This window comes from Gopherus flavomarginatus, chromosome 1 (assembly GCF_025201925.1).
Source record: "Gopherus flavomarginatus isolate rGopFla2 chromosome 1, rGopFla2.mat.asm, whole genome shotgun sequence".
Lineage (NCBI taxonomy): Eukaryota > Metazoa > Chordata > Testudines > Testudinidae > Gopherus > Gopherus flavomarginatus.
Window position 1 is genome coordinate 167,513,089 of NC_066617.1, and position 13,635 is coordinate 167,526,723.

Below are 13,635 nucleotides of genomic sequence, written 5' to 3' on the forward strand. Positions count from 1 at the left end.
GATGCTAATGAGCCTACATTGAGAATAAAGTTACATGGGATAATGTGTGTGATCAGTGTTGGACACCAAAGAGATGAACCATAGAAAACAACTTCAAACATGCAAAGCAATATATCCTCAGAGAGATGCTGAGTTGAACAGGCTAACACAGTAGCAGTGGCCAGTCAGCCTGTATGTGCACTCTATGCATCTTCATGCCCCATACTGTGGATATATAGAGCTGTATGAGCAAGCTTCCCTCAGGGCTTTCTCTACCACAAAGTCCTGCAAAGGAAACTCAGAAGCATTAGGCGCTGACTTTTGGTTTTGCTGTAATTCCACCCCCCAGAGCCCACCCAGACCCGCCCCCTCCCCTGACACACCTTGCCTGAGCGCCTCCCACCTGCTGCTCATCCCTTTCTGCTCCCTCCTGCCTTAAGGGCAGTGAGGGGGAGGTGGCAGAGAGGAGCGAGTGGTGGGGCAGCCCCACTCAACAGCTGATGAGGGTGCAGGGCCAGCTGCTGAATAGCTGATTGGTGGCCAGCCTCAGGGGTGCCAGAGCAGCAGCCCCGGCCAGCCCTCTGGATGCCTAGCACTCCCTATTTTTTCTCTATGTTTTTTTGAGCCTCTGAGCACCCATAGAGTTAGCACCTACGCTCAGAAGCAGAGGGGAAGAAGAGCTCTGCAAATTTCAGAGACTGAGACCTCCTTGAGTGATGTCATAGAAGAAGGCTGACATCTTGCACAATGGACTAACAGTGTACAGGGAGGCTGAATGTTGACAGACTCATAACACTAGATAATGCACTCAGAGATCCACCCCAAGAATCTATCAGGAGAGATTGTGGATCCTTTGGATCTGTCTGCAATTGAAACAAATAGTTGGGGACACTTGCTGAATCATTTGGTTGTGTCCAAATAGAAGATTAATGCCCTTCTGACACTGAAGGCATCGAAGACCGCTTTCTGCCTAGTCTGATGTGGTTTCAGGGGGAAAAAAATGGATTGATTAATATGAAATTCAGAAGACACTTGAGGTTGAAATTTAGGATGTGGTCATAACAAGACTTTTTCCTTGAAAAACATCATAAAGGAGGTGATCTACCATTAAAACCCCCAGTTCTCCTACTCCTTGGGAAAAAGTGATGACTATCAAGAAAGCTATTTTCCTGAATAGGTGAAGCAATAAACATGTAGCTGAAGGCAATTAAGGATGGAGATCAAGAACCATATAGGGGCAGGTTTCCTAATCTGTGGAAAAAGATTCATCTGTTCTTTGAGGAACCTTGACATTTTGAGGTGAGCAAAAATTGAAAAATCTTCCATAGATGAGTGTAAGGCTGCTATAGCAGCCAAAGGAATCTTGAAAGAATTCATTACAAGATTTGATCTTTTAAATTCCATCAGGCAGTCCAGGACAGTGGAAAGAGGAGAGAGAACAGGAGAAACTTGTTGACAGGTACACTAATGGTGAAATCTCTTCCCTTTCTGAAGATATGTACTTTGTGTAGATGCTTTCCTGCTATAGAACAATAGTTGTTGAACAGAAAATCTCTATTCCTGAGAATGAGTTCGAGATGAAACATCTGACCAGCATCGGGGGCAATAGGTAGCAACTGATCTGCAGTATCAGTGGTGGATGGGAAGTGAGCTGAATCTGGTTAGGATACCAAATCCGTTTCAACCAAGCCAGTGCAAATAAAATGACCTTGTCCTTGTCCTGCTTGATCTTGTTCAGTACCTTCAAGAACAACGATGTTGGTGGGTATGCATAAAAAAGGCCCTTGACCCATGAAATAAGGAAGGCCTCTAATAGTAATTGAGGCTAGAATTCCCCTCTTAAACAATATTTTTCACCTTTTTGTTGATAGCATGGCAAAGAGATCCAATTCTGGAACACCCCCCAGGTTAGAAATATGCTGTTTAAAACTTGTGAAGCCAATTCCCATTTGTAATTCTGGAAGAAGTACCCACTGACGTTATATTCTGTGGTGTTCTGTTTACTCAGGAGGTAAGATTAGATGATTATTTGGTTGACTCTCCTCCAACTCCAGAGTTTTAATGCTTCAGCACAAGCAAGGGAGAGTGCGCTCTGCCTTGACAATTAATGTAGATTGGGTATTGTCAAGGTCATGACCGTGACAGATTTGGCTCTGATCAGTGGAAGGAAATGAGAGCAAGCATTTTTGACTGCTGTCAGTGCTAGAAGGTTGATGTGAAGAAGATGGTCTTGGGAAGACATTTGCATTAGATGGTGCGTGACCCTAGATGTGCTCCCCGTATGAAGAGGGATGCATCTGATGTTATAACAAACGTAGGAGGAGGTTGAATGAAAGGAACTCCCTCACAGACTTTGGAGGGGTCCTTCCACCAATAATCCAGAACCTGACAGAGAACAGACAACTGATTGTCTAGACTGCGTGTTCAGTATTTAAATTGTCCTGAGCCATCCCTAGAAGCACTCAAGATGTAACCTGGCACATTGGTTTACAAAGGTACAAGATGATGTACATCCTAATAGTTGGAGACAATTTCTCACCAAGATTTGAGGACTTATCTGAACTACTGAAACCTGGTTTTTTAGGTTCACAAATCTGTCCATAAGTAAGCAAGCTCTGGCTATCGTGGCATTAAGAAAAGCGCCTATGAAATCTATCCATTGTTCTGAGGTCAAAGTGGACTTTTCAAGATGTAGTCAAAGGTCTAAACTGTCAAACAGAGACCTTGTTGTTGACAATAAAACATCTTGGTAAGGTTTGTCCTGAGTAACCAAACATTGAGGTAAGGGAAGACAATAATCCCCAGTCAATGTAAGTGGGCAGCTACAACCACTATAACCTTTAAGAATACCCTTTGGGCAGAGGAGAAGTTGAATGGGAGCACAGGTACTGTGATCATGGCTGAATGTAAAATGAAGAAACCTGTTGTCAGAAAGGTGAACTAAGACATGAAAATACACGCCCTAAACGTTGAGAATTGCAAACAAATTTTCAGTATCTAAGGAAGGAATTATACATGCAACTGTCACCATCCTGAATTTCTGCGGTTTCATGTAGTTGTTTAGACACCTGAGATCTAATATTGGTTTCCATCTCCAATTTTTATTGAGGATCACAAAGTATTTGGAATAGAAATCCTTTCCCCTGTGCTGGACTAGAACTGGTTATATGGCTCCTCAGCTTAGGTGACTTCCTGTCTCAGCAACTGATCACAAGATGGGTCCTCGAAAAAGAGGATAGGAAGTAGGGAAGGGATGATATGGATGTTATGACCTTCAAAACCCCATTTGTCAGATGTTATTTTCTTCCATGCACGTTGGAAATGGGAAAGACAGTATCGAAAGTGGAGGGAGGAGATCGGGATAGTGCAGCTGTAGATTCCTGTAGAGCAGGTGATCAAACCATCAAAACTAGCATTTGGAAGAAACAGATGGCTGGGATAAGGTAACTATTGCAGTTGATAGCTTCTTCTTCTAGTGGCTACGACTCCTGGGAGATTGGTTCAGAGGATCCAAGGAAATTGGAGAAATGAAGATCTCTGAGGTGTCTGAGACCTATTAAATTTTCTTTTATTTGTAGGTATATAAATCCCAAGGGATTTAAGTGTGGCCCTCAAATCTTTCAAGGTATGACACAACTAGTCAGTAGACTCAGAGAACAGCTGGAGAGTATCAGAAGGAAGGTCCCTGGCAGTACTCTGAACTTCCCAAGGGAAGCCAGACAGTTGGAGCCAAGATGCTTGTTGCATCATGATCACAGTGGAAATGGACAAGGTTGCAGTATCGGCTGTATTCCAGGCTTGCAATGTTGTTTTTGCTAAAAGCTGACTTTCATTTATGATGGCCTTAAATTGCTCTCGATGCTCCTCTGGTAATTACTCAGTAAACCTGTTGAGTTTATTGTAATTCATACAAATATACTATGACATCAGCACTTGGTGGTTAGTGATTCTGAATTGCAATATTGCTGAAGAGTAACTCTTGTGACCAAAGAGATCAGCTGCTTCTTGTCCTTGTTTTAAGCGAAAGACTTCCTACGGTATTCTCTACAATGCTCATTAACTGCTTCTATCACCAAGGACTTCTGTGATAGGTGTGAAAATGAAAACTCCTTGGTTGGAGCATAATATATTTCCTTGGAACCTAACCCCCTGCATTTACATTATGGGAAAATTGGATTCATTTAACATCTTTCCACTTACAGTTCCATTTTTCAGGAACATAACTACAACATTAAGTGAAGAGTTACTGTATATAAAATGTCCAGGAGCTTATGATGAAAATCCCAGACCTCCTCTAGACAAATCTGAAGTGCATCAGCAACATGCTTCATCAGCTCCTGAAATTGTCTAAAATCATCTGCCACTGAAGGTGGTGGAGGCTGTACAAACTCACCTGGTGATGATGAAGAGATGTTTATGAAAGGTGTTACCTCATTGTCAGCTCTTGCCTCCTGTTCCTCAAAGGTCTCCTCTAATGGTTCATGTTGCTGAGGTGGTAGTGAAGGATCAGGCGAATCGGTGTGTCTGTGCTCCCTCCAAGAGCGATTCAATACCCTTAAGGATTGTTGGTGATATAAGGCCCAGGGATCCCAAATAAGGCCACTGTGGGGGCCCACAGGACACGGAACGAGACATTCACCATTGGTCATACCAACTAAATGGGGGTTCAGATCATCTGTTCCCAACAATCTTTATCTCAGTATGAGAGTAATGTCTCAGAGTAATGGGAGATCCCTAAACTGAACTTTATGAGCCAGAAGAATCAACCCCAACATACAGGGCTGCCCGGGTGGGGGGTGGGGGCTAGTGAGACAATTTGCCCCAGGCCCTGGGCCCCAGAGAGTTTTTCGGGGCTCCTGGAGCAGGGTCCTTCACTCACTCCAGGGGCCCCGGAAAACTCTCATGGGGCCCAGGCCCCCGGAGCTACTTCTGCTCCGGGTCTTCGGCAGCAGGGGGTCCTTCCGTCCTGGAGCGGAAGGACCCCCCACCACTGAATTGCTGCCGAAGCGGGACCTGCAGCCAAAGTGCTGGGTCTTCGGGGGCAATTCGGCGGTGGGGGGGCCCCACCGCGGGTCTTTGTGGCACTTTGGTGGCAGGTCCTGGAGCAGAAGGACCCCCCGCTGCCAAATTACTGCCGAAGCGGGGAGACCCCAGGCCTCCTGAATCCTCTGGCCGGCCCTGTCAACATATTCCAAAGGAAGTTATAACTGTTCGCCCTGGATGGTCTATGTCAGTGAAGCAGGAAATCTAGATGAAAAATGTGGAGTCAGTGACCCAGAAGATTTCAGTATGGATAATTGTATGGTATTGATAAATAATGGAGACTCCAGCTCATCTGACACAAAAAGATCCCTTGAATATCTGAACTCCTGCAGTACTCATGGTACGTGAGTGGGAGCAGAGAAAAATCCTATATAGACTGATGTGGGTAACGAAGTAGGGATCTGTCTAGAATGCAGTAGTGTTGCAGCCACTGAACTCTTCAAATGTCCATACTCTGACTTAGTCAGTACCAATGTAGTGGTGTGGGTTACGGCTATAGCTAATGAAGCCACTCAAGAGTCTGATGGTGCAGAATTCTTTGACATGGAATGTCTTCTAGAATGGATACGACCACCTGATGTTGATGAAGTCTTGAATACCAAATCCATCTTAGTGGAAGAATGATTTTTTTAGAGAGAGTCTTGGACAATCTCACGGTATCAGACAATCTCACCGGTAATCACTCAGAGCCTCAACTGTCTTCCCACTGGGACTTCGTTTCAATCAGTGACCAAGACATTTTAGTAGGAGATCTAACTATCTTGCTCCTCTTGTGGTACGCACAGTCTTCCTGTACGGGGCTCTCGGTACAACTGTATCCCTCAAGGTTTCTCAATGACTGAGACCCTGGGTACCTGCAGCTGTATCCCTTGAGGCTCTTGGTGACCAGGATCCTGAGGCAGACAGGGCACTATGTGTGCTCACAAGCAGGTGTACAGGTGAGCTCTCAGAGTCTGGGTCCAAGGCTGGCCTTAGGGCTTGCTCCATCATTAACAATTTACATTTTATTTCCCTGTTTTTATGAGATCTGCTCTGTAAGGAAGAGCAGATCCTACTGTTGGCTGGTGTACGGGTGTCTCCCAAGCAATGGAGGCACTGAGAGTGTTCATCACTAACTGGGATAGCTTAAAAAAATGCTTAAAGCCTGGGGATACTGGCATACCCCAAAAGAGTCAAGGTCCAGAATAACCCTTTAAGCAGGAAAAGAAAAAAAATTGGGGGGGGGGGAACTAACAACTATCCCGGAAATTAAATACTACAACTAAACTAAGCTAAGAAAAACTAAGGAAAAAACCTACATTCAGCTATGTCTAAGTGAAGCAAGCACACTTGACACTCTTTCTCAGGCTGAAAGCAGTTAAGAAGGAACTGAGAGCATTTTGACCACACCGCTCTATGCATCTTATGGGGCACAAAAATGTGTAGAGTGCATGTGTGGGACAAACAGGCACTGCTACTGAAAATCTCTGATCAAAGGCACCTGGGCACCTGAAGTGGAGCACCCATAGGGACACTATTCAAAGTACACTTATGCTAATTACTAAACTAATTTGAAATTAGCACTTGAAATTTCTGCACAAACTGACCAATCCACCGACTAGAGGTTCCCCCCACCCACCAGCACACCAGGGGCTGATCCTCCAAGATTCTGTGGGCCTCCTAAATAGTGCTGAGCACTCAACTCCCACTGATATCAAGCTCTTCAAATTTGCAGGCAGCATGGTCTAGCTTATAGGGCACTTGACCAGGAGTCAGAAGACCTGGTTTCTAGTCTCAGCTCCACCACTTCCTATTTCTATGCCTCTGTTTCCCCTATCACTTTTACTTGGGTTTTTCTATTTAGAATGCAAGGCATTTGTGACAGGGACATTCTGTGTTCGTATAGCATCTAGAACAATGGTGACCCAATCTCAACTGGAGTCTCAAGGGGTTACTGGAATACATATAAAAATAATGTACATTCTAGTACAGGGGGTCATGGAGATATCTAGTCACAAATGACCTGATGAAGAACCAAAATGTTTGGTCAGTGCCTCATAAAATGTGTCATCTCCAGGAATTTAAAAAAAAATTATATGCAATTTTTATCTTTATTGAGATTGTGTTCCTAGGTGACACATGCCCCATTTTCATTAATAACTCCATGACCAGTCTCATGGTCCAAATATTTCTGGTGAGATTGTACTTCTGTTGGACACTATATGCATGGCATTTGTTTTTTGTCCCTCCGCCCCCAAGCAACATGGGATTTCAAATTTCAGAGATTTTCTGTAGGAAACTAGATTCACAATAACTCCTACCATTTTTGATAGTCAAATGAAACATTTCGATCTTTGTTTGTTTCGTTTAAGTGTACAGGAAACCTCACCGTATGTGAACAGAACGAGTGCTATTTTTTAATGTAGTTTACTTTCTGCTTTTGTCTCCATTTTCTTCCTTGGACTGCATTTTACTAGGTCTTTTCTAATATACTATGCTATTAATAATCTCCAAAGCAATGTATTTTTATTAGAACTCTCTTCTTCCAAAAACATCATCTCATATGTATTAAATGTTTACTCAACTTACATTTGGACCATTAACTGCTTGATGGTAATTTGAGTCATGATTTCAAATGTATTGACAAAAATAACTATGGTCATCGTTTTTAATAAACTTTACTTAAAAAAATATTGGTCACTTGCAATTCCTTTTCCACCATCAACTATGAATTGAAAATTGGATTTTCTCTGCCCCCAAAGGGTTATCTAGTCCCCAAAGTTTTGGTTTGACAGTAGTTAACTCAGCACATCACTGAAAAGGCTCCTAAATGACTCTGGTTTCTTGCTATTATGGGGTTCTAGACTGCAGAGAGCAACAGCAATAACAACTCCCCAACTATTTGCTGCTACAATGGAGTCCATGGAGTACACGTTAGGATTTCTTTCCCTAAAACTCAAATCAAGTACAACTTTTGATTAAAAAAAAATCCCAAACATCAGCCCCAAATCAGTCTCTGAAACCAAGTACAAACATCCGTCTCTCCCTGCATATAGGAAATGGTTAGTGGCTATAAAAGGAAGCTGCCCAAACATCATTCATATATGTGCTATGTACAGTACAGCAAATTACACTCCAGACATTATAATGTGGAGTCTTTAGCGATATTGGGGACAGATACTGATCATGCTGACCTTCTACTGGCTTCAAGGTGCTCACGCATCTCTCAGTATCAGGGGTGGCTCCAGGCCCCAGCACGCCAAGCACGTGCCTGGGGCAGCAAGCCGCGGGGGGCGCTCTGCTGGTGGCCACGAGGGCAGAAGGTGGGCTGCCTTCGGCAGCTTGCCTGCAGAGGGTCCGCTGGTCCCGCGGCTTCGGTGGATGTCTGCAGGCATGCCTGCTGGAGGTCCAAAGCCGTGGGACCAGCGGTCCAAAGTCGCGGGACCAGTGGACCCTCCACAGCCAAGCTGCCGAAAGCAGCCTGCCTGCTGTGCCTGGGGCGGCAAAATCCCTAGAGCCGCCCCTGCTCAGTATTTGTCCTTTAGCTCCTTTCTTTCATTAATAAAGATCCCAAAGTGTTTGGGGAACCTTAGAAAATCAGCAGAAGCAAGCATCTGGGAATACCCTTGACATATGGGGTTCCCCAGGGTAATCCAGAGACGGAAGAAAGGCCCTCCAGTGCTCCTCTTCACAACCCATGCTGTAGAGATGGGACTACTATAGGCTGCCTTAAGTTAGAAGAGTTTCTGGGGCTGCTTTAAATTATGCTGAGTCAGTACAGTACAGTCCCCATCCAGGTCTGCCCTCCTTGTCCTGAGCCATGCCAAGCTTTAACTTGGCCACACTTTGAAATTGAAGCCCAATGTTTTTCTGAATCTCACCCAAAAATTGGACAGAAAAAATCTTACATAAATAAGCTTTCTATTCTTCCTGTTTCCAGTTGAAATAGAAATACTGAGGACATATTTTCACGAGTGTTCATGACACTCTCTCTTTACACAAACAGTACTTCGATCAGAAATTCACTTATATAAATGTTTGTGCAAAGTGAATTAAAAGGGGCTGTGAATGCCTGCAAAGCAGGTTTATTTAAACAAATGTTTGCAAAAAAATTGTCTTTTCCTTCAAAATTTGACTTGCTTTCTTTTCCAGTATAAAATGAAAGCTATTGTGCAACAGATGTTCGTATAATCAGCGGTGCAATTATTCATCAACTGGGATTTATTCAAATAAAGAGAAAATCTATTTGAGAACTTCCCTCAGATGTGCTTTTTTGTTGGGAACTTGCATAGTCCAGTGAAATAAGATTTGAGATAAGAGTCCTAGGTTGGTGGCTCAAATCCTGCTCACATCAACAGAGAGTCATTACTATTTGACAGTTGTTCACTATAAAACAGGCGTAACACCAACTCCCTACTTTACAGGGAGTATTGCAAAAATAAATTAGTCAATGTTTGTGAGGATTAAACATTACAATGACGACAACCATTGAAAAGCCATGAAGAAATTAAAAAAAACCACAACAATGCTTTGTGTTCAGGGTTTGAATGGTGTGCAGTAAGTCATATTGAAACCCATCAAATAAAGGAGATCAAAAGAAATATTGAACTACTTCCCTCATTTACTGAGTGCTATCCATCCTATGCACTGAATTTGGCAGGGATCCTACAGAGAAAGCAGTAGGCCAGATTCCACAGAATGCTCCACAGTCCTTTCACACTGGTTCAAAGTCACAAGAGACTCAAAAGGGGGAGATTTAACCCTGGGGGAATACTCTCAGGTCAGAGTGATACAGAGCTGCTTCAGTGGTAGAGCTGTTAGGGAATTTCTTGACTTGGTGTTTTTTCATCAGAAAAATTGCTGTTTCTATGAAAATCTGACTAAAGATATGTTTGAGAGATACAGAGAAAGCACATGACTGCACACACATAAGTACACTTTGCAAAGTCTCTTGATTTGGCCAAATCAGAGTAAGTTTTCACCAGAGCACTGAAAGGATGCTTCAGTGAAGGGAAAACTACTTGTGAGTCAGAATTCAACTTTATTATTACTACTACTATTTGTACTGCAATAGTGCCTAACAGCCCCAGTCAAAGATCAGGACCCCATTGTACTAGGTACTGTACAAACACAGAACAAAAACCACAGTCCCTGCCCAGCTTACTACCAATCTGAAATCAATAAGTATAAAGTAGTACAAAAATACTCAGACTAGGAGCCTGCTCCCGCTCCAGCTGAAATAAATAGTGAAATTCCCATTAATGGCATATGGAGCAAAGCTGACTCCAGCCAACAGTGCAGCCACACACGGACAATATTTAAAATTGCTCCAGAGCCATCACTGGTCCAATTAGGGTGACTTGCAACATGTTCTTACGTTGTTTGTATCTTGAATGGAAAATGTTTCAATTAGGTAGATAACGGCTTTTTAAGCAGTATTTCAAGTTTTACATATTCCTATAAAATATGCTAGAGACAGAGCTGAAATATATTCACATGACCGACTACCCAACATGTCAATGAACTGGTCTATAATAGATTACTTTAAAAGAATAAAAGAAAGTTTGCTGACAAATTAGATATTTGTAAGTTCAAGGAAATACTGCTAAGTACTTACTAAATAGGATGGTTTTATGATTGAAAATCTTGCTCCAGATCCCATCTTCTGTGTTGTCTTTCACTCCAAATTCATAAGGTGTGTTGGGCTTCAGATTCTCCACCACTGTCTCCGTAGTTGGACAAAGCTGAAAACCCCAGTTCTTGTTTTTATCCTTTTCCCTGTAGCGAACTGTATAAAATCTGTTCAACAGAAATGAAAGAACTATTCTTCACAAAGAGGAAACCAAATCAAATGAATATTTTCTTAAAATAATGTTTTCCACTCTTTCATATATCTATATAATCTGGGCTCAGAGAAGGTTTTCCTTGTGGGTTTCTAGAGAAAGTAGTATGAAATTTCTTGAAAATCTGGAAAGATTTTCTGTACAAAAGGCCAGTTCTCTTGTTTTTCTAGCCCCTTTGAGTCACCAAAGCAGCACAAAGATGCTGGGAAAGCCACTGTATCTCCCAAGCTGGGGGTAGAGCTAGCTTAGTCACTTTCTATGTAAACACCTTCCTTACCCTGCAACCCCCAGCAGAGGGGGTGCATTGGGAGTAGGAGTGAGTGTAGCTAGAATGTGAACGTGTGTAACTATTCTCCCCTTTTGGACAACCCCATTTGTTGCCATAGCCAGTAGGCTTACTTTACACAGTCCCTGTAGTGCTCTCTAAAGTATGCCAGAATGAGGGCCAGTGTTATACTGGCCCCTGCAATCAAGGAGGCACAAGCAACTCCTTGCAATCCCTGTCTCCCAACAAGAAGATCCTGAGTGCAGCAGAGAATCTGGCCCTACGTATTTTTAAGAAAGATAAAGTATAGTAAATAAATAATATTTTAGGCTTACATATCTTTCATCCAAGGATGTCAGAGAGCTTTAATGTAAAGTTCAATATTATTGCACATACTTTACAAATGGGGAAACTGAGGCATTACCTTCTGCAGTCTAAAATTTAGTATGCAGGGAGGAAGGTAGGAGGAACTTTGAAATTAAAAACATATTCCAGTAGTATTTGCCAGATCCCCACCCACCCAATCCACCATCCTGAAAAATGGTGATGTTAATGAGTAGGAGTCACTGTAATATAAACTATCAAAAATGTGGAACAAAACTCACATGGCCTGCCATAGCTTCTCATGTTTAATATACACAGTATACTACTGCCAAGGTTTGTAGGGGAATGCAAAGATATTTGGCAGCATTTTAACTGAAGTACTGCTGAAACTTGTTAGACATACCATAAATAAATAATTTCCTCATCTGTCTAACATTTTCATCAACAGAAAAGGCATACATTATGTTCAGTGGTATTTTTCTTCACTTGAAAAATGACTTCAGAAGGAACTTAAGGACATATTAAAAATATTTTTCCTACATGACAAAGAATCACTCAGAAATCACTAAAAGTTAACAAAAAAAAAGACAGATCTGATTTTTTATTTAATTAAGGAGGTTTGATCCATAAATTGTGTATGAAGAAAGGTGGGAGGGAGACCATAGGAAGAAAGGAGCCTTAGGAAAACAATACAAATTGCTCTTTAATCTACTGCAAAGGTCTAAAGTAATTATATCCTGGTTAACTTTATTTCACAGGGCTAACATAACACAGCCAAGGCATGAACCCACCCATGCCAGTTTTACAGCAGAGTGGTTGTAGCTAGGATTGTTGTAAAAGGTGGCTGCTGAACCCAGTGAATGTTCTATTTCATTACTAAAATACACTCAAAGGCAAGTTGCAGTTCATAGTTTTGTGAAGTTTCCTTCACAACTTTAAGGAGCTGGGTTGACTTTTTCTGTGTGTTTAACCTGCACACTTAATATTTTTTCAACAGATTTGAATGGGCTTGGGAATTTAGGTCTCCTGATGGCATGTCATATTACAAACCTTTGCAAACTGCCAGCTAGTTTCCTGTCTACAGCAGTGCTTCTCAAAGCCGGTCCGTCGCTTGTTCAGGGAAAGCCCCTAGTAGTCCGGGCCGGTTTGTTTACCTGCTGCGTCCGCAGGTTCATCCGATCGCAGCTCCCACCTGCCGCGGTTTGCCGCTCCAGGCCAATGGGGGCTAGGGGAAGGGCAGCCAGCACATCCCTCAGCCCGCACAACTTCCCGCAACCTCCGTTGGCCTGGAGCGGCGAACCATGGCCAGTGGGAGCCGCGATTGGCCGAACCTGCGGATGTGGCAGGTAAACAAACCGGCCTGGACTGCCAGGGCCTTTCCCTGAACAAGCGGCGACCCGACTTGAGAAGCACTGGTCCACAGGATGGCAAATTGTGGGCAGGATTCATGATAGGGGTGAGAGTTAGATACAGTTCACTGACAAGTTTAGCAACTAAAATGTATTCCTATTTGTTATACAAACAAGATCATGACTGCTTGTGGTTATTAGATATCTTGACACTTTTTGTTAGACAAGAGGGGAAATTGCAGATCCTCATCAAATTCAAATTCTTAAATTCTCCTAAATTTCTCTTACACTCTCATCTGGATACAGTATTATTCATGTCCACCCTGAAGAGGGATGGACGTACCTAACCGGATTGGTGCTAGGTCATAATGCCTGCAGTGTGGAGCTGGGCCCAGCCTCATGGCACGAGACATGCAGCTGTGGAGTGAGTGCTGGATGGGCTCGGTCTCCAAACCACTTCCAAGATTTCACAGAAATAATTTAAATCCATGCTTTCTGTGACCATCATATTAAAATCGTAGCCTTAGCTATAACACTTCATATTGGGCTGTTGAGACATTTAATTTATGTTTGTACAGCACTCTGAAATCCCTGAATGAAAAACAGTAAGGATAAAGTAAAATTGTTTATGTATTTTCAAATTTTAGAAAGACCTAGTGATATTTATTTTCTATTCCCTGCAACTCATTTGCTGTCTTTTACTCCCACCATAGTTTATAGAGCCAATGCTTTTTTCATCCTAAGAACATTTAAAACTCTAGTAGCTATCTATGGTACTCATATGATCCCCATCACCACAGTATCTGAACACCTCATAATCTTTAACATAGGGTCACCAGATAGCAAGTGTGAA

The 13,635-nt window shown here is 42.6% G+C and overlaps 1 protein-coding gene across 26 annotated transcripts in view; it reads right to left on the reverse strand.

Annotated features, from left to right (window-relative positions):
- The window catches only part of ABI3BP (ABI family member 3 binding protein), a 325,810-nt gene that overhangs the window by 209,919 nt on the left and 102,256 nt on the right, over window positions 1-13,635 (reverse strand). For all 26 annotated transcript variants that reach the window (XM_050956429.1, XM_050956543.1, XM_050956513.1 and 23 more), the window contains exon 5: window positions 10,619-10,800. In XM_050956429.1, the coding sequence (XP_050812386.1) occupies window positions 10,619-10,800 (182 nt within the window). The remainder of the gene's footprint in view (window positions 1-10,618; window positions 10,801-13,635) is intronic.